A 26,456-nucleotide genomic window follows, 5' to 3' on the forward strand; every position below is an offset into this window, starting at 1 on the left:
GTGGTGGCAACACAATAACACAATCTGTTACCACTGAATTTAAAAAACAGAAAAATTATAAATCAAGGGTCTCAAAACTTTCTAAGCAAAGGGCAAGTTTATTGTCTTTCAGGCTTTAGGGGGTACCAGACTGCAGCCAGTGGTTTACTCAAATGGGAGGAGACATGCCCCACGGTTGGCGTCAGTGGGAGGAGACGTGCCCCACGGTTGGCGTCAGTGGGAGGAGACGTGCCCCACGGTTGGCGTCAGTGGGAGGAGACGTGCCCCACGGTTGGCGTCAGTGGGAGGAGACGTGCCCCACGGTTGGCGTCAGTGGGAGGAGACGTGCCCCACGGTTGGCGTCAGTGGGAGGAGACGTGCCCCACGGTTGGCGTCAGTGGGAGGAGACGTGCCCCATCAATGGTCTTAGTGGAAGGAATGATGGCCCATCATTAGTGTCAGATGGAGGCATAGTGGTATAAATAATTTTCCTGTAATTGATCTTGGGCCTGCCCACCAACTCGCTAAGCCATGGGTGCTCAACTTGTGGCCCTCCAGCTGTTGCAGAACTACAAGTCCCATGAGGCATTGCAAGCCACTGACAGTTACAAGCATGACTCCCAAAGGCATGATGGAACTTGTAGTTCCGGAACAGCTGGAGGGCTGCAGATTGAGCACCCATGTGCCAAGTCTTCAGTGAGGCTGTCTACCTCGGTGCCAACATAAAAATTGAAAGGCAGGCAAGGGCAGTTTCCAGCACACCTCCCGAGCCAGCCAATTGGTCAATGAGGCCGACTATTATATTAAAGAACAAAAAGAAGTTTGGGTAACAGAGGGACAGAGCCAGGCTCAACTTTTGCAGGAAAAATTGATAATTGTATAGAACTTTAGCTGCATTTTTCAATTTACAGAAGTTGTGAGTTGCCTTAAGTTCGTGACACGTTTAATTTAATTCTTTTTTTGTATTTAACTGTTCAATTCAAGCCAATATTACCGTTAACTCCTTTAGAAATACATGTGAATATCCTTTTTTCGGATGTTGGCTCAGATTACACAGTTGGCTTATCTATCTAGGTGATAAATTCCAATTCAAAAACCCAAGCAAAGGTTACCAGCACCACCAATACTTCTCATATCCGATCACTGTTAGGACATCAGATGAATGTCAAAACAACGCAGGAGTTCTATGCATGTCAAGGATGGAATTACGCCCAGTGTACTAAGTTTGTATGGGCCAAAATTCTAAACTACTATCTGCATCACTCTGCTCTAATATGATCTCTTCTCTGCCCTCTGAGCCTTCTCCTGCACCTGTCTGTATTTATTCTAGGTTATGTGGGCCCCCTGGGTCCTCTCCATCTGAGTTTTCTCAACCTCAAAAATGACATGATGAACCACAGGAATCTAAGGGTGGCTGGCGCAAAAGCAACACTGTGGGGTAGAAGTATTTCGGGGAATGTGCCAACAATAAATAATCCTGCCTATCTGCTAAATAGCAAACATCATTAATCTTTCACCATAAGATGCTTTCTGAAGAGACTGTGGGTCATCTTTCTGTACACATGCCCACGTTTTATAATTTGTAATTTCTACTGTACTTGTACAAATATGGGCACATTTTTTGCTAGCACACTATACAAATGGTATGATTGTCATTTACATGAGAAACAACCAAACAATTTCTGTAATTTCTGCCATTGTGACACGTTCACAAATCAACTCAAGGCGCATTTTCAAAGTGTTTCTGAGCATTAAATATGTAACACCAGTGAAGAAAAGCTCTTACACTTATTGCGCTTTGGTACTCACCTGCTGATGCGATTCCACTGCAGTGGTAGCCTGCTGGCAGGGTGGATTTCATTTAAATCACGATTTAACAACTTCCCGCCCGGCGCATAGTCAAATGACGGCCGCAGGAACCCTTTGTCCCTTCGGGCGACCATCATATGAGGTCCTGGGATTTCTGCAGTGTGCCTGGCGGCCGCCATGTCCGCCGGACACCCGTGATTGCACGTCACAGAGCCAGGGACGTTGAACTTTGTGAGTAAACACAGAGATCCACATCCTGTCGGGGAGAGTAGACCGATGGTGTGTCCCTTGTACATAGGGACACTGATCGGTCACCTCCCCCAGTCAGTCCCCTCCCCCTACAGTCAGAATCACTCCCTAGCGAACACATTTAACCCCTTGATCGGCCCCTAGTGTTAACCCCTTCCCTGCCAGTCACATTTATACAGTAATCAGTGCATATTTATAGCACTGTTCACTGTATAAACGTGAATGGCCAGAAAAATACTGTCAAAAGTGTCCGATCTCTCCGCCGCAATATCACAGTCCTGACAAAAGATAACCGCCATTACTAGTAAAAGAAATAATAAAAAAATAAATCATAAATCTATCCCCTATTTTGTAAGGCTATAACTTTTGCGCAAACCAATCAACATACGCTTATTGCGATTTTTTTACCAAAAATACATAGAAAAATATGTATCGGCCTAAACTGAGAAAAAAAACATATTTTTTTTGTAAAAAAATGGGATATTTATTATAACAAAGTAAAACATTTTTTTTTTTCAAAATTGACGCTCTTTTTTTGTTTATAGCGCAAAAAAAATAAAAACCGCAGATATGATCAAATATCACCAAAAGAAAGCTCTATTTGTGGAAAAAAAGAACGTCAATTTTTTTGGGAGCCACGTCACACGACTGCGCAATTGTCATTCAAAGCGTGACAGTACTGAATGCTGAAAATTGGCCTCGGCAAGAAGGGGGTGAAAATGCCCGGTATTAAAGTGGTTAAATCAGTAGTAAAAAGGCTTGATTTAAAGTGGGGTTATAAAGGTTAATTTTACCTCCACTGTGCAATTTTTATGTAACATCTCTTGCTTTTCAATACTTATCTCGCTGCAAAAAAAAATCCTGACGGATCTTTCATTAAAAACTCCCTGCATTAGCTAACCCCCACTGGGAAGCTCTCTCCCGAGAGGGTTACCTTGTGGGCGCACTCCCGTGTCATACACTCGGCGGCCATAGATGCAGAGTGTATGACTTGGCCCCGCCCCCCAGTGGCCACGTTATTGGATTTGATTGACAGGAGCGGGAGCCAATGGCTGGGGGGCCCATGATTGCCAGGTATTTTTTCACCTTATAGCATAGGATTTATTAAGGTGAGCAAACACAAACCTTTACAACCCCTTTAAATCAACTCGATTTCAATCATAATTTTTAAAGAGCAACTGTCATCTCTGCCCCTCAGCGGCTCCTCCTCTGACCCGCTGTTGACTCACGACAGTCTCATGCAGTAGTGACACAACGTGGCGGCAGCAGGAGTGTCGATGTCCACTAACAGGCGCTGTCATGATAGATCTGAAATGACAGGTGCTCTTTAAATGCAAGGACTCATTCTTGCTGGTATCTAGAATCTTTAATATTTTCAAACAAAATGAAGGTTTCCTATTTAGAATAATAAGCTGTCAGCTTAGTAAAACGGCGATATCAGAACCAATTCAATCATACAGTTTGTAGTGTACATAGATTTGCAAAACAATGGAATAAAGGAATATTCCTGAACTTTGGTTTATCTCATGATCACTGTGAAATTGTGCGAATGCCTCAATGCAGTGCATGCCATCTCTGCTTGCAGAGCTTGGTTTTCTTGAATGAGTTTATCAATGTAAATACTGCAGAATTATACAGCCTCATGCTATACAACTAAGCTCCATTTCATGCTGAATAAACTTTAATCATTGGGGAGGCAAAACGCCTCCCCTGCAGCCCCAGTGTGGGAGCTTTTACACTGGAGCAGTGCGCTTGCAGGACGTTAGAAAAATTCCTGCAAAGCAGCATTTTTGGGGCGGCAGAGGAGCGGTGTATATATCACTCCTCTACCATCCCTGCCCAATGAAATGAATGGGCAGCGCTAGCAAGCGTCTGAAAAGCGCTCCGGCAGCAGCTCTTTTCAGGCACATTTAACCCTTTCTTCAGCCGCTAGCAGGGGTTAAAAGCATCGCTAAAACGTCAGTAAAGTGCTGCTAAAACTAGCGGCGCTTTACCGCTAATAGTGTGGCTCAGTGTGAAAAGGCTCTTAGGGCTTTTTCACACTCACTTTGTCCTCTGAATAACAATGCACGCTCAGACTGCTCTTCAGACATTTTAATGGTGGTTGAGGCGCCACCGTTTTACCTCCTCACAGATTGCTTTAACCCCTTAGACCCCATACACACTAAACAACTTTTGTTGTCCGATTTCCTTTAAATTTACCAAAACAATGCAGCACAAGGGCCTACCTAATTGCATACAAATTGAAACTCTTAAGGTTTAACCTCATATTATATGGTTTTGGTAAATCTGAAAGAAAGGAATCTACAGAAAATTCTATACATTCCATGAGAATGCTAGTAATCCAAAGCACTCGCATATCAAAGCGATTTTCCCCATAGAAGTCAATGGAAACTAAAATAATTTGTTCCACATTGACTTCTATGGTATGCAATAACGCATGTGGCCAGAGGTGGGGTGGGGGGGGGGGGTGCCGGAGAGACTCGGAAACCCTTGAAAAGGCTCTAAAACACTTGTGAACTGAGTATTTCCAAGTGTTTCAGAGTATTTCTGAATGGCTCCAATTGTCACTGATGCCCCCGCACCTCTGGCCAAATGTGGTACTGCACACCGCAGAGGCTTGAATCCTGCTCGTTTTGCAAAAACAACCCTCGCAAACTGAGTCAGGATTTAAAAAAAAAAAAAAATTGCTCTTAGGCCCCTTTCACATGGGGCAGTGGAGGTGCGGTGACGGTATAGCGGCGCGATTTTTAGCGCCGATATACCGTCGTATTTACCGCGATATTCGGCCGCTTGCGGTGCAGTTTTAACCCCCGCTAGCGGCCGAAAAAGGGCTAATACCGCGGTTTCCCATTGATTTCAATGGGAAGGAGCGGTAAACACCCCGCTCCTATACCACTCCAAAGATGCGGCTAGCAGGACTTTTGGAGCGGTCCTGCTAGCGCACCGCTTCAGTGTGAAAGCCTTCGGGCTTTCACATTGAAGCCTGCAGGGCACGATTTTTTCAGGAGGTATAGCAGCGCTATTTTTAGCGCTGAACCGCCTGAAAAACGTGTCAGTGTGAAAGGGGTCTTATTGTGAAACGCTTGTTAACTGCATTACTCACAATCTGAAGTTCCAATGTAGTTTGTATCCAGCTTTAAACTTACAGGCACAAGGTTGTGAGATGCTTTCAGAGCAGCACAATTCACTTAAATGGGTCACACTTGGCGAGCATTACATTCCAACATTAAAATATCCCATGCAGGGAAAATAAAACAGGTTTTCTCAAAAGTGGATTTTAGTCTATGGGGAAAGGGTCCACTTTTTCATACAAAGTGCACTTATGCTTTTTGCCTCCTGCAAGCACCTCACATGTTTTCTGCATTGCCCATGTCTGCAGTAGATCACCACAAACTTATACATGAAAAATATGGAACCTGTCATTTCTGTCCTATTACGTGCAAGGAAAATTAAGAAAACAGGGTCTTTGCTTCCACATGATATGACAGAAGTTAGCACAACTTGCCCTTACAAAGTAAAAATGCTCTACTCCTTTCGTAAATAAACCACAATGACTTTTTGTTATTGTGCTAGAAAACTTTACTAAACCTGTCTGCAGAGAAATTCATTTGATGGTGTAAATTTAACAGTTGTCATCCTTATCCTTACCTCAGTACATTACACCAGCTAAACTGTCTCATAGTGCCATCTACAGACTAAACCAAATAATGCATTTATAAAAACAGCATTTTAAAATAAAATAAAGTGTTCAAACACAGCACTGCCGAGGGTACAATTCAAAATCAAAATATATTCTAACATCTGCTAGAACCATGTGCTCAATCAAGGGAAAATGTTTCATCTTTTTGTAACACTTCTACTGATGAACAAAAGCCATCCTAACTTATTAGTAGAAACTTTAATAGGGGAGAGATACACAGCAATACAACCTGACAGAGTTTCTGTCCTTGCTTTGGCATGGCAAATCGCATGTAAAAACGTCTGTATTTTCCGCAAATTGCCGGCAATGGCACCGTTCTAATCGGTGCGACGCCACATCTGCGGCGCTGCACCGATTTCAAAAGTAGTTCCTGTACTACTTTTTGTAATTTCGGCAGAAAATTGCACAGATGTCTCTATAATCGCGGCCGAAATCGGGACTGCCAGCGGGAATGAAATCGTGCGAGTTCAGCTGAACTCGCACGGCTTCACTCCCGCAGCCCAGTGTGAACCTGGACTAAGCGTCCGTTTACCAGCAGCAGTGTACATGAGGCCTTAGAGTGGTGTTTTGAGAGGAGTATTTCCCATTGGTTATGCATGTAAACATTTGTGCTAATATTTACATTGTATAGCATACAGAGTAAGGGCCCTTTCACACGGGCCGATCTGTAATGATCCGCTCCGTGTGTTTGCAAAAGCTCAGCGGGGATCCTCTGTAAAATCCCCGCTGAGCTGGCAGCTGACAAGGCGGTCCCCGCACACTGTGCAGGGACCGCCCTGTCTTTCCTCCGCTCTTCGTTATGGGGGATCGGATGAACACGGACCGTATGTCTGTGTTCATCCGATCCGGTAGACGGAAAAAAAATAGGATTTTCTTCCGTCCGAAAAATCTGATCTTTGCGGGGGCGGACGATTACAGGTGTCAGCGGATGGTCATCCGCTGACACCCGCAATCACAAAGGGACCAATGTATTTCCCGTTTTCATCCGCAACCGATGGATGAAAATGCGGACATACGGTACTCACGTCTGAAAGGGCCCTAAATGTACTCAATCGGAGCCATGTGCCACCTAGCAATGTGAAGCGCACAAGGCTGCATGGGCTAGAGCTCCCTGGTATCCTTTGTTACTACTAGGAGGCAGGCGGTACTATTGGCTGTGGCTGATGTGTAAATAGCGCTTAATCACTATATTGATGTTTACATAAGCCCTGAATGAATGGCTCATGCAGCGCCTGCTTATGCGCAGGATGCCCAGTCTCCAGTCATTGTGTGGCCAACAACTAATGACTCATTCAGAAGAAGAACATGTAAACGCAGGAAGTGGAGCCAGAATTTCTGCCTGTGTATAATCTGATTGACCAATAAAATTTTACACAGCTGTTTGAGCAGAACTAATGGGGAAACAACACCCAACCATTTATACAAAGATACTTTCTGTCAAGTACTCGCCGATACTCTCCAGTGCGATTTGCATCCATACAAAATTAATGGATGCATATCGCACTGTAAATAATTGCACGAGATTTGAACAGGAATGCGGTGCGATGCCTGTCCAAATCACATGCGGGTTACCCACCGTTCCTGTGTGAACCCAGGCTTGTTAAAGTGATTTTATTTACAAGTACTCGGCATCCGCACTGATATCAGTGCGCCTAATACAAAGAGCCCCACCCACACTACTGCTAGGATACAGGTGGCGCGAGTCACCTAGCATCCTAGCCTCCAACAGTACACATCTGCGATGTACGCATATAAATGTTACAGAAACATTTACATGAACATAATGGCCCAGATTCAAGAAGCACTTGCGCCCGCGCAACTATAGGTTACGCAGCGCAAGTGCTTACTTGCTCCGGTGTAACGAGTGCTCCTGATTCAGGAACCTTGTTACACCGACTGCAGGCTAAAATCTGCGCGGCATAAGGCTCTTATGCCTCGCAGATTTTAGGCTGCATTCTTGCGGGGGCCGCTAGGGGGCGCTCCCATTGTGTATCAGCGTGTAGTATGCAAATTGCATACTACCACTGATTCACAAGCTTGCGCGGGCCCCGCGCAAGCCAGGTACGGAGTTTCCGTACGGCTACTTTTAGCGAAAGGCTGCCCCTTCTAATAGTAGGGGCAGCCAATGCTAAAGTATAGCCGGCCTTCCCGCGCCGCGAAATTTGAATTTCACTGCGTTTGCGTAAGTGAAACGTGAATGGCGCTGGACGCCATTCACGTTCACTTAGAAGCAAATGACGTCCTTGCGACGTCATTTGCCGCAATGCACGTCGGGAAAGTTTCCAGACGGAGCATGCGCTGTACGCTCGGCGCGGGAGCGCGCCTAATTTAAATGATTCCCGCCCCCGGCGGGATCATTTAACTTGCGCACGCTTACGCCGGGCAAATTTGCCGGCGCGCCCTCGCAATTCATGGAGCTACTGCTCCGTGAATCGAGGGCAGCGCAAAATATTTGCGGGTGCGCAGGGCAAAATCGTTGCCCTGCTCCCCCGCAAATATCTCGCAATTCTACGTGAAACTGGGCCAATGTTTGCATTATGGAATGCTTTGTTGGTTGTCTCTTTTCTGGACATTTTTATTAATGCATGAAAGGTTGTCTTCTTTGGGCACACTTTGAATAGTGTAGTTGAAGAATTGGTGAAACCTTGCTTGGAAAAAAAAAAAAAAAAACATATTTATAAAGCAATCTGACATTTTCCAAAATATTTGCTGAAAATTATTCTTTCTTGGTACATGCGTTTTAAATGACTGATTGTTAAATGAGTGCTTGATTTATCACCAGTGAATGGTCAGTGAAAGTCACATTCGCTGCTTTATAAATATGACCCCGTTTTTAAATTCTTGCACATAAAAATATAAAAACTGAACTGCAGGTTTGATCTTTATTGCATAGTTACACAGGTCCAGCTTGCACCAATGTAAGTAGCATATTTCATACCCGGGGGACTGTTGTGGAAGGTGACAATCACTGTAGTAGTCTCCACTACTACAGTGTTCACTGCTGTCTTCTGCCCCCCCCTTTTTTTAATAGTGACCACAGAGGAAAACACGCCAAGCACTGCCACCATTCACAAAACACCTTTTTATTTAGTAATAGAAGGCATTCTCTGATTGGAGTGGTGGGGCAGTGACATCAAGACCTACACCTCGCTCACCAAGAGAAAGCCTTGCATCATTCAGATATCCCGCACAAACTCAACGACACCATATGACGGCGTGCGGTAGGGAAGAGGTTAATGTCCATGCTGAGTTTATCGACCAATATCAGGGAAGACTCCGCTGCAAGTTATGCTACTGCTGCCAATCGTGGTCTGACAAAGATATTGGGAATCAAGTGGAACAAGGTTACCCATATCCAGGAGCGGTTAGAGCCTCCAGTGGGCCATTTCCAACTACCCTCTCCTGATCGCACTGGAGCGTTATGTACAGTCAAAGTGAACATTAGGGCTGCAACTAACGATTATTTTCATAATCGATTCGTTGGCAGATTATTGTTTCGATTAATCGTTTAACAACGTTAAAATGTATGTATAAAGAAGTGTTTCACAACTCCAGTCCTCAAGGCGCCCCAACAGGTCATGTTTTCAGGATTTCCCTCAGAAGAAACAGCTGTGATAATTACTAAGGCAGTAAAACCATGCAAAATAATGGTAAGCCTGAAAACATGACCAGTTGGGGCGCCTTGAGGACTGGAGTTGAGAAACACTGGTATAGAGGTTGCCCAGCAAATTAAAAAAATAACTACAACATACAAAGCTATCCACAACTCTGCCCTGAGCTACATCATCAATCTTGTCTCCAAACATCACCCAAACCATCCTCTCTGCACTTCTAAAGACCTACTACTCTCGAACTCTCATCTCCTACTCCCATGTTCGTCTCCAGGATTTCTACAGAGCCTCTCCCATCCTCTAGAACTCGCTACCTCAACCTGCCTGGCTATCCCCTACCTTCAGGTGATCCCTGAAAACTCATCTCTTCATGGAAGTCTATCACATCTCCAACTAATCTTTTACCACTTCCATCAGCTCATTCACCACAGTTACAACCTTTTGTACCACCTGCCCCACCCTATTAGTTTGTAAGCTCTTCTGAGCAGGGCCCTCTTAATCCTCTTGTATTTTATTGTATTATAACTGTATTGTCTCCCTTTTATATTGTAAACTGTTGGCACTATATAAATCCTGTATAATAATAATAATACACAAATCAGAAATGTACACCCACCTTGCCACAACCAGGAGGCCCCCACAGGATTATAGAAGGAATATCGTTGGCTTGTAAGAGTTTTCTTAGCATGGTGTCTTCTCCAAGGACCTTCTCTTGGCCCATGTAATGTTGGAGGGTGCAGGGTCTCATTTTGTCAGCCAGCGGCTTGCCATCCAATTTTTCAGCCATATTCTTCCCTTTGGGGGGTCCTTGTAGGACCTCACTTGGCTGGGCCAACTCTCTATTATATGGTTCTCTCTGTACAACCTCAGCACTGCATCCCGCATTGATATCCATCCGCTTGTCATTCATATCAGTCCTCCTGGGGGAGGTCATGGGAAAAAAGGGGGACTTAGACGGGGTCTCCTCACCTAGGCGCTCAACGGTCTTATGTTTCTGGAACACAGGGAAACTGGCTGTTGCTGAGCCAAAGATAGACGAAGTCTCCTCGTTTAAGTGCTCAGCGGTCTTATGTTTCTGGAACACCGGGAAACTGGCCGTTGCTGAACCAAAGGCCTTCCCGTGAGCCTCCAACCCCTCTTCGTATGCGGAGAGCCGCCTTTTCTTAGGCATCATTCCGCTTGGCTTCACAGCCAGGCAGGAATCAAGATGGCTGTTGATGTTTTGGGCTGGCATGGCCTGGGCACACACGGGGCAGGTCACGGTACTGTCCGAACTGCCGCTGAGGGCCATACCCAGCATCTCAGCACCTTCTTCCATTTCTGTACTCAATCAAGGAACCAAGGAGTGCAATTTTGTTTATAAATGAAAAAAATGTTTCTGTACTTACACTAATTAAACCAAAATGTGTTTGCACTGAATAAATGAGCACAGGTTACCACAGGACTGCTGCAGCCTTCCAACCAACACGTGCAGCGTCCTCCTATCACTAGTACATGTTACTACACAACGTGTGAGGAACCTCAATGAAGGCAGCACAGACGCTACTAGCACTAGCTCCGGGCTATTTCTTGTCAGGTGCACATTAGCGGTGACAATGTAAAGAATTCGTACAGGCTCGGCATTACACACACTCTTCTATCTAGCACAGCTTCCTCCTCCCGGGTCAGAGGTAGCGGACAGACCGAGGCAGTATGGGAGCTCTGCTCCTCCTCTCATGGCGCGCTGCCTGCTTGTATGACATGCTGCTGGCTCCTCAGCGTGTCCTGTATAGCGTACACTGTGTGGGCTGGAGAGCAAACAATATAACAAAGCACTCTATATTCCAGTCACAGCTCACTACTATCACTAGCAGGGGACGCTGGAATAACCCACGTGAGGAAAACTTTGCTGCATCTGAGCACCAGAAACCAAAAACGCTATTAATTCATTTTTAACCACTTCAATACCAGGCACTTACCCTTCCTGACCAAGCCAATTTTCAGCTTTGAGCGCTGTCACATTAAATGACAATTGCGCGGTCATACGCCAATGGGCACTGAAAGGCTGTACTGATGGGTACTAAGGCTACTTTCACACTGAAGCGCTGGGTGCGTCGGGTGCTAAAGTGCTGCTACTTTTAGCGGCGATTTACCGTGGTTTTTGCTGCGATTTTCGGCCGCTAGAGTTGCAGTTTTAACCCCCGCTAGCAGATGCAAAAGGGTTAAAACCGCCCGCAAAAACGCCACTTTGCGGGGGCACTGCCCCATTGATTTCAATGAGCAGGATCGCTGTAGGACTGTTCACGGTGGAATGCAGTGTGGGAGAACCGCATTTCTATTGTAGGTACCGTATTTATCGGCGTATACCGCGCACTATTTTGCCCTGAAAATCAGGGCAAAATCGTGGGTGCACGGTATACACTGATACCCGCTTTCCCGCCACGAGTTTGAATACTGCGCGGGCATATACCGAGCGCAGTACACTTGTGTATCTTCGGGCAGTCTCGGCGCCTCTCGCACTGACGTCCTGAGCGTACAGGACGTCAGCGCGAGAGTTGCTGAGCCTGCCCGACGATACACGAGTGTACTGCGCTCGGTATATGTCGGCGCAGTATTCAAACTCGGCGCTGGAAACGAGCAGAAGGACGTCGGACCCGACGAAGAGGACACCCGAAGCCGCAGACGGACGCCGGACCCGACGAGGCCGCCGATGGACGCCACGCAAGACACCAAAACTATAAGTACAAAACATCTTTTTTCCACAGGAATTCAGGCAACTTTAGGGGTGCGCGCTATACGCGGGAGCGCGCTATACCCCGATAAATATGGTAATTTTTGTAAGTAATTTTAAAATAAGGGTGAAGTTCCTCTTTAAAGCGGAGTTCCGTCTGGGTAAATCTTTTTTTTTTTTAAATCAGCAGCTACAAATACTGTAGCTACTGACTTTTAATATACGTACACTTACCTGTCCTTGGAGCCAACGATGTTGGCACCCAAAGCTGACCCGTCCATCCGCTCCAAGTGCAGGCGCTGGCATAATAACTTGCGGCTTCACAGCCTGCTTCCTACTGCGCATGCACAAGTCTTGTGGCGCTTTCTGAATGGTCCCGTCGTCTTCTGGGACACACACAGGTCCCAGAAGGCGATGGGGGGAAAGGAGGACGGCAAAAAAAACTGCGGAAGTGATGTATTTTACCACGGGACCTTGGGACAGAAATCCAAAAGAAAATATAAGAAAAGTATAAAGAAAAAATGTTCATTTTAATTAAATAAAATTTCCAAAAAAGAGGTGGTGGGGGGGAGTTCAATTTTTGTCTGGAACTCTACGTTACTATATAAACAAGACTTGTTTTTTTATTTTTTTGTTTTTCTTTAAAAGGTGTGGGGGTTTCAGAGAGAGGGTCGGGGGCCTCCTAAAATCTTTTGGTGTTTAAAATATTAGACAAAACAGCAGTAGGTTGTTAGGTGTAGCTCATATTTGGAAGTATAAACAAACCTGGACAAGTTTGCTCTCTGTTGGCTGCAGTTCAAAGATTATTTTGCTGTCTCTGGACCAGCACTCAGTAAGAAAGAGGAGAATGCCAAGGCCTGAAGACTGAACTTGACAGACCCTGTGTCATCTTTCAGCTGAAATTTCACTGTAATCGGATTCCTTGCCAGGTTAAAGATCTATGTTGATTCACTTCTGTCAATATCGAGGAATGTGATGAAAATGTTTAATACGTATCATTACCAGCTCTAAGGAAATAAACTAAAATTTAGTCAAGCTTAATAAATATGCAAAATCTTTGCCAAGACTTATAACTGGCAGTTATACATTGTAGCTTACACTAAGATTGTCGTGAACAGTAGTGAAAAACTGCAACGAGTATACTGTTTATTTGTAATATTAAAAATTATATTGTTAACAATAGGTCATCTCACTCCAATAAATACCAAAATTGCTATTGCCATTTTCTAGTCCATTAGGTGGATTCAGAAAGACTTAGGCCGGCGTATCAGTAGATACGCCGGCCTAAGTCTGAATCTGCGCCGATGCAAATTAAAGCGTATTCTGATAACCAGATACGCTTAAATTAGGCTAAGATACCAGCGGCGTAAGTGTCTTACACCGTCGTATCTTAAAGTGTAATTTTTAGGCTGGCAGCTAGGTGGCGCTTCCATTGAGTTTGGCGTAGAATATTTAAATCATAAGATACGCCTATTCACGAACGTACAGTTGTGTTCAAAATTATTCAACCCCCAATGCTGTAAAGGGTTTTAGGGAATTTAGTGTACATTTGTAATTGTATTCAGAATGAAATCCTACAAGGACTTCTTAAAGAGCCATATGCAACTAAAATGACATCAATTGGTTTTGTAATACAGTAGTAAATGTTTATTTTGTGAATTCTTCATTTACACAATTATTCAACCCCTTAAAGACTACTACTCTGAAGAACAGAGGTTCATTGAAGTGTTTTCAATCAGGTATTGAAAACACCTGTGGATGTCAGGGAGCAGCAATAAAGCCTAATAAGCACCAATCAGGCAGCTTTAAAATGACTGTGATACTCAGCTCTTTCTAGACATTTACTGGTGTGGTTACAAACATGGTGAAGTCAAGAGAATGGTCCGGGAAGACAAGAGAAGAGGTGATTACTCTTCACAGGAAGGGCAATGGCTATAAGAAGATTGCAAAGATGTTAAACATACCAAGAGACACCATAGGAAGCATCATTCGCAAATTCAAGCCAAAGGGCACTGTTGAAACGCTACCTGGTCGTGGCAGAAAGAAGATGCTGACTTCGACTGCTGAGCGCTACCTGAAGCGTAGAGTGGAGAAAAGTCCCCTTGTGACTGCTCAGGAACTGACAAAAGATTTATCAGATGTGGGTACTGAAGTTTCTGCTCAGACAATATGGCGCACACTGCGTAATGAAGGCCTCCATGCCAGAACTCCCAGGCGCACCCCCTTTCTGTCTCCAAAGAATAAGAAGAGTCGACTGCAGTATGCAAAAGTCATGTGGACAAACCACAGAAGTTTTGGGATTGTGTTCTGTGGACTGATGAAACAAAATTAGAAGTGTTTGGGCCCATGGATCAACGCTATGTTTGGAGGAGGAAGAACAAGGCCTATGATGAAAAGAACACCTTGCCTACTGTGAAGCATGGCGGGGGGTCAATCATGCTTTGGGGCTGTTTTGCTTCTGCAGGTACAGGGAAGCTTCAGCGTGTGCAAGGTACTATGAATTCTCTTCGGTAACAGGAGATAGTGGATAACAATGTGATGCAGTCCGTCACAAACCTGAGGCTTGGGAGACGTTGGACCTTTCAACAGGACAATGATCCCAAGCATACCTCCAAGTCCACTAGAGCATGGTTGCAGATTAAAGGCTGGAACATTTTGGAGTGGCCATCGCAGTCACCAGACTTAAATCCGATTGAGAACCTCTGGTGGGACTTAAAGAAAGCAGTTGCAGTGCGCAAGCCTAAGAATGTGACTGAACTGGAGGCTTTTGCCCATGACGAATGGGCGAAGATACCCGTAGATCGCTGCAAGACACTTGTGTCAAGCTATGCTTCAAGTTTAAAAGCTGTTATAACTGTAAAAGGATGTTGTACTAAGTACTAAGATTGAATGTCAATTGGGGGTTGAATACAACTGATAATGATATGAGCACAGAAAAGACATTTGTGGTTATTTCATTATAAATGTTATGTTATATTTGTCTGACCTACACGTGCCTCTTTGATTTAATTGTAAGCAGGATGACAGGATGATCAAAATCAATGTCAAACTTGGCAAAACAATCAATTTCAGTGGGGGTTGAATAATTTTGAATACTACTGTACGTGCGCGCGTCGCAGTAAACATATGCCGTTTACGTAAGCCATTTTCAGGCGTAAAGTTATTCCATCAAATAGCTGGACTAGTAATGTTAAGTATGGCAGTCGTTCCCGCGTCGAAATTTGAAAATTTTACGTCGTTTGCGTAAGTCGTCCGTGAATAGGGCTGGATGTAATTTACGTCCATGTCGAAACCAATACGTCCTTGCGGCGTACTTTGCCGCAATGCACACTGGGATATGTACACGGACGGCGCATGCGTAAAAAACATCAATCACGTCAGGTCACAGTTAATATACATAAAACACGCCCCCCACATCCTCATTTGAATTAGGCGCGCTTACGCCGGCCCCATTTACGCTACGCCGCCGTAACTTAGCAGGCAAGTACTTTGTAAATACAGTACTTGCCTTGCAAACTTACGGCAGCGTAGTATAAATACGATGCGCTATGCCGCCGCAACGATGCGCCGCCGTACCTGAATCCAGCTAATAGTCTCTTTTCTCTGCATAAACTGTATTCTAGAGCTGTGGCCTTAAAAAACTTACAGCACTGCTCAGAGCTAGAGATGTGAGTAATGCCCTGTACACACGATAGGTTAGTCTGATGAAAACGGTCTGATGGATTTTTCCATCAGTTATCCGATGAAGCTGACTGATAATCAGTCAGAACGCGGTGACGTAAAACACAACGACGTGCTGAAAAAAATGAAGTTCAATGCTTCCAAGCATGCGTCGACTTGATTCTGAGCATGCGTGGATTTTTAACCGATGGACGTACCCACAGATTGTTTTTTTCTATAGGTTTTTTATCCATCATATAATTTTAAAACAAGTTCCTATTTTTTTAACCTATGGATAAATAACCGATGGGGCCCACACACGATCGGTTTGGTGTGATGAAACCGGTCCATCAGACCGTTTTCATCAGACTGACCTATCGTGTGTACGCAGCATAACTGTCACCGGTGCTCAGAACATGGGAGCTAGTGTCCAACATCACCAATCCGGAAGTGTAAGCATAATGAGGGCACCAGTGGAGGCTGGTGTTCAATTGTTTGTATGTGTGCCAAACAAATCTGCCCCCCCCCCAGGAGACAGGAGCGAACAGTCCCCCTTCCGCAAGAGTCAGGGCCCCCCCTGCGGGAGATGGACGGCCACAATCAGTGACGGACGCCGATGGCGATCAGTGGCCTTACTTTCGGAGGCCAAAAGCTACTCCTCGCTCCGGCTTGTCGAGGGAAGAGTGGCCTCTGCTTCTCCTCCCAGCTGAACAGGAAGTGGGTCCTGAGACCCGATTGGTCAGGAGTCCTAAGACTCACCTATAACGTGATTTTGCATTGCGGCCACTAGGGGCGCGCGCCCCCTGCTCGCCCGGGTGCCGATGCGAGTGGCGGGCGCGATCACCGCCGGGCACATGCGATCGCTCGTGACAGAGCGAGAACCGGGATCTGTGTATGTAAACAGCGATCTGTCATTTCCCCTAGTCAGTCCCACCCTCCCTTCAGTTAGAACACAATGAGGGAACATAAAAATGCCATTAAACTATCCCCCATTTTGTCGACGCTATGGGCCAGATCCACAGAGCAAGTACGCCGGCGTATCTACTGATACGCCGGCGTACTTTCAAATTTCCCGCGTCGTATCGTTGTTTTGAATCCTCAAAACAAGATACAACGGCTTCTGGGTTAGATCCGACAGGTGTACGTCTTCGTACGCCTTCGGATCTAAGATGCAATACTTCGGCGTCCGCTGGGTGGCGTTTTCTGCGTCGGGTATGCAAATTAGCGATTTATGACGATCCACGAACGTACGCGCGGCCGTCGCATTTTCTAACGTCGTCTGTAGTCGGATTTTTCCGGCATATAGTTAAAGCTGGTATTTTGCGGCGTATAGATAGAATTGCCATGTTAAGTATGGCCGTCGTTCCTGCGTCGAAATTTGAATTTTTTTTTTTGCGTAAGTCGTCCGTGAATAGGGATGGACGTAACTCACGTCTAAGTTCAGAAAATGACGTCGTTGCGACGTCATTTCGCGCAAAGCACGGCGGGAAATTTCTGGACGACGCATGCGCATTTCATTCGGCACGGGGACGCGCTTCATTTAAATGAAACCCGCCCCCAACCCGCCCAATTTGAAATCCGACGGCAAAAAATACACTGCACCGCCGTAACTTACGGCGCGAAATCGCTGAGGATTCGAAAATGCGACAGGTAAGGTACGGCGGCGTAGCGTATCTCTGATACGCTGCACGGAACTAAATGTATGTGGATCTGGCCCCATATCTTTTGCGCAAACCAATCAATAAACGTTAAAGCGACAGTGCCAAATCGCAAAAAGTGGCCCGGTCATTGACCAGCAAAATGGTCCGGGCTGAAGTGGTTAATTTGTAAAAAAAAAAATTCATCCTGCTACACTGTACTTTAAAATTTCTTATCACTACGGTCGAAAACAAATGTTGATATGACAATTTACTACCAAAACGCTACCAATTAGCTTTGACCTGAAAAATTAAAACAAATGCAGCCACTCCTTCTATGGTTAGGATTGTTTTATTTTATTTTTATTTTTGAGTTTAGATATCCCTTAGGTGGTGATCAAATACTCACATCACTTTTATTAAGAAAGGCATCCATATACTGGTGAATAAAGCCAGCCATCGACAGTTCGAATGTCAGCCGGTTTAGCAGAAAGGGGCCGAGATTCGAACCATGTATGGGGAAGCTATAAGCTTCCAAGTTGATCGATCGATCAGCTTTGGCACAACCAGCCTGCTGGATTTTACATGCAATTATTGCTAGTGGCTATTATAGCTGCGGGCAATGATCACTGTATTCTCCCGGCGAGGGGTACTTCACCCACCCCAAGCAAACTAAGCAAGCCCATAGACTTCAATGCAGAGCACTGAGAATCCTGGGAGTTGTAGTTTGAGACAGCAGCCATATAATTGCTACACTTTAATGGTTACACTACATTTCCCAATATATACTGAGCAGTAGGAAGCGTGGAGAGAAGATTTTTATTTAACTGCCCAGGAAAGTTTTTCCTCTTGGCACTGAGGGAGTTAGAGAGAGCACTTCTGTCTGAATATTTGCCTGCCAGCTGCAGACCATGCCAGCAGAGATGATCTGAGCCTAGGATTGAGAGTGGAGCATCCGCTCACCCTCTGCCCACCCACCCCCTTTTACAGCAAGAGGTCACTGCAGCAGCCTGGGGACTAGTGAGAGGGCTATTGGCCCATTGTTGATACTGCTAGCAGGGACTGAGCCATTCAGAGCAGGAAACTTATACCATACCACACCCATACTGCACACCATACTGCACTTTTCCTAACCTGGACTGCACCCTATTCCGCATTAAGCCAAACATTTACTGTATCTAAATTACACCTACCTTGCACCTGTGCAGAGACTATACGTACCTGTATTGCACCTATACTACATGTAGGTTAACTCTGACTGTTGTTAAGTGACGCTCTTAAAGGGCCCCAACGATAGCGTGCTAAAGAATCTAGGACTAGCATCGCTGCCTTAGATGCGCTCTCTCAGTATAGCACCTGTTAGATTAAACTTTACTACTGCTCACTGCTACATTTGAGGTGGCCTTGCTACTGCTTTTCGCTGATCTGACTATTACCATTATTAATCTATTTTAGGCTTGTCTAGTTACTAGGGATGAGCCGAACACCCTCCTGGTTAGGTTCACAGCAGAACATGCGAACAGGCAAAAAAATTAGTTCGAACACTGTTAAAGTCTATGAGACACGAACATGAAAAATCTAAAGTGCAAATTTTAATGGTTTAATAAGTTATTGTCATAAAAAGTGTTTCGGGCCATCTGGTGGTGAGCCGTTGGTATTACAAGTTATTACCACCAGATGTGAGCTGGCGCCATCTGGTGGTGGCCGTTGGTATTACAAGTTAAGCATTACAAGTTAAACAGCAATTCTAATGTTGTTTTTCACTATTTTCACTGCCATCTTCTTCGCTCTAATTAGAACCCCCAAACATTATATATATTTTTTATCCTAACACCCTAGAGAATAAAATGGCAAACGTTGCAATACTTTCTGTTACGCCGTATTTGCGCAGCGGTCTTACAAGCGCACTTTTTTGGTGAAAAAATTACATTTTTTTTTAAATTAAAAAATAAGACAACAGTAAAGTTATCCCCATTTTTTTTTTATATTATGAAAGATAATGTTACGCCGAGTAAATTCATACCCAACATGTCACGCTTCAAAATTGCGTCCGCTCGTGGAATGCCGACAAACTTTTACCCTTTAAAATCTTCATAGGCGACGTTTAAAAAAAATCTACAGGTTGCATGTTTTGAGTTACAGAGGAGGTCTAGGGCTAGAATTATTGCTCTCGCTCTACCAATCGCGGCGATACCTCACATGTGTGGTTTGAACACCGTTTACATATGCGGTCGCTGCTCACGTATGTGTTCGCCTTCTGCGCGCAAGCTCGTCGGGACGGGGCGCGTTTTCTGGCTCCTAACTTTTTTACCTGGCTCCTAGATTCCAAGCAAATTTGTCAACCCCTGTATTAACCACTTAAGCCCCGGACCAATATGCTGCTAAATGCCCAAAGGCGTTTTTACAATTCGGCACTGCGTCGCTTAACTGACAATTGCGCAGTCGTGCAACGTGGCTCCCAAACAAAATTGGCGTCCTTTTTTCCCCACAAATAGAGCTTTTTTTTTGGTGGTATTTGATCACCTCTGCGGTTTTTATTTTTTGCGCTATAAACAAAAATAGAGCGACAATTTTGAAAAAAATGCAATAATTTTTACTTTTTGCTATAATAAATATCCCCCAAAAACATATATAAAAACATTTTTTTTCCTCAGTTTAGGCCGATACGTATTCTTCTACCTATTTTTGGTAAAAAAAATCGCAATAAGTGTTTATTGATTGGTTTGCGCAAAATTTATAGCGTTTACAAAATAGGGGATAGTTTTTTTGCATTTTTATTCATTTTTTTTTTTTTACTACTATTGGTGGCGATCAGCGATTTTTTTCGTGACTGCGACATTATGGCGGACACTTCGGACAATTTTGACACATTTTTGGGACCACTGTCATTTTCACAGCAAAAAATGCATTTAAATTGCATTGTTTATTGTGAAAATGACAGTTGCAGTTTGGGAGTTAACCACAGGGGGCGCTGTAGGAGTTAGGGTTCACCTAGTGTGTGTTTACAACTGTAGGGGGGTGTGGCTGTAGGACTGACGTCATCGATCGAGTCTCCCTATAAAAAGGATCACTTGATCGATACGCCGCCACAGTGAAGCACTTATTGTTTCACTTTAAGCATTATTAAAATCACTGCTCCTGAAAAAAAATGAAGTTTTTAAAACGAATTTCTTAATCATTGATACATGTCCCCTGGGGCAGGACCAGTGTTGACAACCATCAGTATTTTTACTGGCAGCCAGTAAAAAACTGGCAATTTTCTTCTGCCAGTAAAAGTAAAAGGTTGCCAGTAAAAAATATGGCTGTGACCAGGGCTCAAGTCCTGCGGGAACGCGTGGGAACGGAGTTCCTGCACTTTTTTCACAGCAGGAACGCAGTTCCCTTTGCAGGACTAGAGCAGCCGAGCCAATCCTTCACTAAGCGGCGATGCCCGGCTCGAGTCACTGTCAGGGGCAGGCGAAGTTATCGCGGGATTTAGAAAGAACTTCTTTCTAAATCCTGCGATAACTTGCGGCAGACCTCCGCAATGTCTCCTGGGAAAAGCACAAAGACAAAAGCTCCCAGGAGACATTGCTGCATTGAGGAAGTGACTGAATACCCGCACACTACCCGATGAATCCATATACAGGAAGCGGCCAGTAACACAAAGGATTACTAAGGTACAGTGGATCGAAAAAAAAACAAAAAAACATGTGGTTTAGTAATTATGCATATGAGCGTATCATTTTTTTTTTTTTTTGGTGGGGGAGTGGATCTTGGGTGGGAGTTCCCACACTTTTTTCCTCAGGACTTGACCCCTGTCTGTGACACTCGGCTTGGTCCAGAGCTGGCTTAGACCATCCGAGTGCGGAGGCGATGCCTGAGTGTGATGTCATGATGTAATGGAGCCAAGCCATAGTGGCCAGTGCCTCGTGTGTGGGCCTGCAGTATGGGAGCAAGGAAGGCTGGGACCGGGACCGTCAGTGCTGTTTAGACTGGAGTGGACTGAAGGGACCACTAGGCTTGGAGAGAAACTCAGAAATATGTTTTTTTTCCTTATTATCTACCTTAAATCATATTGCTAATTGCATATTGTATTTGTTTGTAGCCTAAATACTCTAATTTGCACTTAAAACTGTAATTTTATAACTTTTGGAAATGCCAGTAAAAGAGTGGCTGTGCCAGTAAATTTTGGATGTTGTGTCAGTAAATTTCAATCTGGTAGGTTGGCAACACTGGGCAGGACCCGAGTCCCCAAACATTTTTTATGACAATAACTTGCATATTAACCTTTAAAATTAGCACTTTAGACTTCTCCCATAGACTTTTAAAGGGTGTTCCGCGGCTTTTCGAATTTGTCGCAAACACTCCAAATCGAACATAAAGCTCATCTCTACTAGTTACCAACCATATTAGGTGGCAATATATTAAAGTGGATCTTCACCCTCTATGTGAAGTTCCACCCTCTCGACCCCTCCTTCACACAAATAGTTACATTTTTTTTACCTTTTCAAAAAAAAAATTAACAAAAGCAAGGCCCTGCCCCTCTGTGCACTTCATCAACAAGGCGAATGACGTGCACAGTGCTTGCTGGACCTCCTAAGGATATGCACGTCCCAGGAGGCCCTTAAATATTTATTCAGTAAGTAGAAGTGGGGGCGGGCCAAGTGGCACATCATCGCGAGGCCCAGGCCAGCTGAACCTGGAAGAGACGGTGGGCCTCTCAATGATGCCACATGTAAGATAGTAGCACAGGGCTGAGCTGTGTCTGTTGACAGAAGAATGTCAGTGGGACAACGCTGGATCTGGTGGCTGAATAAATATCCGTACTGTGCCTACAACACCACTCCATAAGCACACAAGTTTTCTTTCAGGCCTCGTACACACCACCGGATCTATCCGCTGGAATTGATCCGTGGATCAGTTCCAGCGGACAAATCCGGTCGTCTGTACGGCCTAGCGGATATTTATCCGCGGAGATTTCTCGGCCGGATCGATTTCAAGCGGATATAAATTTCTTAGCATGCTAAGAAATTTATCCGCTTGAATCGGGTCCAGCGGATTGATCCGGTGGTCTGTACAGACTCACCGGATCAATCCGTCCGCTCCCCTCCCTCGCATGCGTCGTAATGATTCGACGCATGCGTGGAAGTACTTACATTCCAGAGTCGCGCACGTCGCCGCGTCATCATCGCGGCGACGGCGCGACACGTCACCGCGGATGAATTCCGCGCGGATTTTGATCCGATGGTGAGTACAAGCCATCGGATCCAAATCCGGAGGAGGAATCTCCACTGGAAACGGTCCGGCGGACCGTTTCCACCGGAAGATCCCCTCGTGTGTACGGGGCCTCATGTAGCACTAGTACTATATACTATTCAGTGATTTTCTTGTGATTCTGTATGTGTATACACTCAACCTGGTGTGGAAAAGGTTAAGGCAAAGAACAGAGCACACATTCTAATTATCAGCTCCTACGGGGGTAGCGCTAAATTATTCTGCATTTAAAGTGTAGCAGATTGGTATTTAGTAATTGACTTTAGTGTGTTAAGTATTTTTAGCAGATTATATAATCTGTTTTTATTATGTTTAACATATTTTACAGAAGAATACAAATGCATATACTGTATCATATCAGAGTTTTTGCATAAAGAATGTATAAGCTTTTACGAAGATATAAGGTGATATATTGTAGTATAGAATCACACATGATCATACTTTTTATATACACTGTGAGTTTAGTATTTTAATAAGTACTACATGTTAATTTTTGTTGTGTTTTTTTTTTTTTTTTTTCAGGCAAAATCCTGGAGGCATAGGAAGCAAAAAAGTTCCTTTATTTAGAAATGAAAGGATAGAAGCCAATCAGCATCCAGATGAAAATGGGGATATAGGAGATAACATATGTATGCCTTTTAAACTCATGGCACTGGACAAAATGGGTACATGCCATAACACACAAGTCATGAACTGTCTTTGGGAAGAAGAATGTAAAGCATTTGAGGAAGACAGCGACAGTACAGAGGTAAATCAATTTTTTTTGTGCTGTTTATATTCATAATTGTTTTTGTTGATATCTTAAAGCGGTTGTATACCCAAATTTTAAACTTTTACCTACAGGTAAGCCTATAATAAGGTTTACCTGTAGGTAAAATTAATATCTCCTAAACCTGTACGGTTTAGAAGATATTTCTTATGCATGCAGCCGCTGACGTCAGCGGTGCATGCGCTCTGAACTCCTCCAGCATAAGGTCCGGCAGCGTTGCCTGACCTTGCCGGGAAGAAAACGTGACGTCACCGCGGCTCCGGCCACTCACAGCGCCGGAGCCGCGAACCCGGAAGACACATCGGGGTCAAGATGTCGGCTCCCTCGGCATGAACCGAGATCCGATATGGGGGCTTCGTTCTGAGGTAAGTATTTAATAATGAGCTAGTATGCGCCTGCATACTAGCTCATTATGCCTTTGCCTTGCAGGTTTTTTTTCCCCTGTTTTTTTTTTTTTTTGCGGGTTTACAACAGCTTTAAAAGTTTACCACTTTACATTTTGAGATGGTAATGAGGGACACCTATCAGCAAAAGTATGCAGGCATAGGACACACCCCTTGCTACACCCCCTTAAAGGACAATTGTACAAAAAACAAGATTGGTTAAAGTCACTTTTTTTTTTGTTTTTTTTTTTACCACTACTATTCATTTATATTGGCTTTTGGAATTTACATATGCAGCAATTTAGAAATCAGATGAAAGGTTTAGCACTGGGAAACACTTTTTGATAGATAAAAAGTGCATTTTATATACCTAAATATAGATCAGACCAAAATGAGGGACAAATGAGGAGAAATTAGGGACAGAGGGACATTGCTCCAAATCAGGGACAGTTGGAAGGTATTTAAAAAGATCTATGGTCACAGCATACACTTTAATTTTATAACATCAACAATGTAATAGTATTAATTTACAAATAGCCTTTCTGCTGGCTATCTCTTTCCACAACTTCCTGGATACCCTGCATGCTTTACAGCTTCTCCTCTACAGTTTACTCTCATCTTCTAAAGACTATGGGCCAGATTCAGAGAGATCGGCGCATCTTTAGATAGGCGTAGCGCATCTCATATGCACTACGCCGTCGTAACATTGAGAGCCAAGTCCAGTATTCTCAAAGCACTTGCTCCCATATGTACGTCGGCGTAACGTAAATGGGCCGGCGTAAGCACGCCTAATTCAAAGTAGCAAGGCAGTGGGCGTGTTATATTATAATTAACCGTGACCTCATGTAAATTAATGGCCGTTCGAACGGCGCATGCTCAGAATCACGTCGCAAATACTCCCTAAGATACGTCGGCTCAATGCTTTCGACGTGAAAGTAACCTACGCCCAGCCCCATTCACGTACGACTTACGCAAACAACGTAAAATACGACGCTGTTCCTGCGCCCATACCTTAACATGACTTACCCCTGCTTTATGTGGGGTAAAGTTACGCCAGACGTACGCCTTACGTAAACGGCGTAGCTTAATGCGACGGGCGCAAGTACGTTTGTGAATCGGCGTATCTAGGTCATTTGCATATTTGACGCGTAAATCGACTGGAAGCGCCCCTTGCGGCCAGCGTAAATATGCACCCAAGATATGACGGCGTACTAAGACTTACGGCGGCCGGAAGAAGCCATATTTCAGGTGTATCTAGTATTGTGAATAAGGCGCATAGATACGACGGCGCATCTCTACACTTACGCTGCGTATCTGCAAAGCCAGCGAGACCCAGAAGTGAGGGGAGAAACAGTTTGCTGACGTACACGGCGCTATCGAAATGGGTCTCAGATAAGTACTGTAAAGGGGGCTGAGGGGGCGATGCTGACACCTAAACATTGTTTACCTTAATGCAAGGAATGCATTAAGGTAAAGAATGTTTAAACTTTACAGCCCCATTCTAAAATGTAAAGAAATAAACTAATACATTTACATAAGGCAGCAACATACACACACATAGGACACTCAACATTAGAGGTGATTTTTTTCCTACAAAAATAAATTTAGGCATTATGCCAAGGTACCCCTGAAGAACCCAGAATGCGCCTGGACACCCTGGTTGAAAAAGGCTGCATTAGAGTATAGAGAAAATTCCAATTTAGTTTTGCTTAGTTCATGTGCATGTGTTTCTGCATATATTTCACTAGGTGGAGCCAGAACCTAATCTGTAGTAAACTGTATATACTTATTATATACTATGCATTTGTATTCAACATATATATGTAATTTTTATGTATATTTAAATGTTAAATATATAATAAATACACAAAATTTTAAATGGTTACTTAAAATATTTAAATAGTTTTTTTTTAACACTCTTGAAACATCCACAGTCAAATTATATACAAAATATATTAGGAATTTATATTTTTCAGCTAATGGCTAAATTACACATAAGGTAAAATTATCAGTGTGCAACTGTTAATTTTTCAATTGCTAAAACATTAGGATCATTGTTTTCTATTTAGTTTTGTCATTCCTAGAAATATGTGCCAGTGCCTCATTAAGTATAATACCTATTTTGGTACTTAATAAATATAACAATCGTGATTGTATACGATTTAAGCAAAATTAAAATCTGTCATAGTTTTGCCCACCCACATTAATTTTGTTTGGGTTAACCTTGATTAATTTGAGCTTGTACGGCAATATTGAAGAAGTATGCTTTTATATTTATGTATCAGCCTAACCCCCACAAAATTGATGTCTTACTTACGGGTGGATGTCTTACTTACGGGTGGATAATTCCCCGAAAATAAAACCTACCCCTAAAATAAGACCTAGCGTACTTTTCCAGGAGGACTGCAATATAAGCCCTACCCCGAAAATAAGCCCTAGTTTAAAATCCTATAACCCACTCTATTACAGTAGTACACAATGTACAATGTGTGTGTTTCTGTAACATAAATGAAGGGAAGAGAGCTCTGGCAGGTCACAAAAGCGCAGAGCGGCGCTATAATGAAGGTATTTGGCACAATTATATTACAGAAACACACACATTGTACATTATATACTACAGTAATAGAGTAGATTATAGGATTTTACAAGCATTTTAGCTTAGTTCACACTGGGGATTCCTAACAGGCAGG

General features: G+C 44.0%; 2 protein-coding genes across 2 annotated transcripts in view; one reads left to right on the plus strand and one right to left on the minus strand.

Moving 5' to 3' along the window:
- The window catches only part of WRNIP1 (WRN helicase interacting protein 1), a 152,525-nt gene extending 141,300 nt beyond the window's left edge, over positions 1-11,225 (minus strand). Inside the window, exon 1 of the mRNA XM_040353628.1 lies at positions 9,968-11,225. Coding sequence (XP_040209562.1) covers positions 9,968-10,669 — 702 coding nt within the window. The 5' untranslated portion in view covers positions 10,670-11,225. The remainder of the gene's footprint in view (positions 1-9,967) is intronic.
- MYLK4 (myosin light chain kinase family member 4) overlaps positions 1-26,456 on the plus strand; it is a 163,076-nt gene that overhangs the window by 8,756 nt on the left and 127,864 nt on the right. Inside the window, exon 2 of the mRNA XM_040353626.1 lies at positions 23,137-23,362. Within this exon, the coding sequence (XP_040209560.1) occupies positions 23,137-23,362 (226 nt within the window). The remainder of the gene's footprint in view (positions 1-23,136; positions 23,363-26,456) is intronic.

Source organism: Rana temporaria, chromosome 5 (genome assembly GCF_905171775.1).
Source record: "Rana temporaria chromosome 5, aRanTem1.1, whole genome shotgun sequence".
Lineage (NCBI taxonomy): Eukaryota > Metazoa > Chordata > Amphibia > Anura > Ranidae > Rana > Rana temporaria.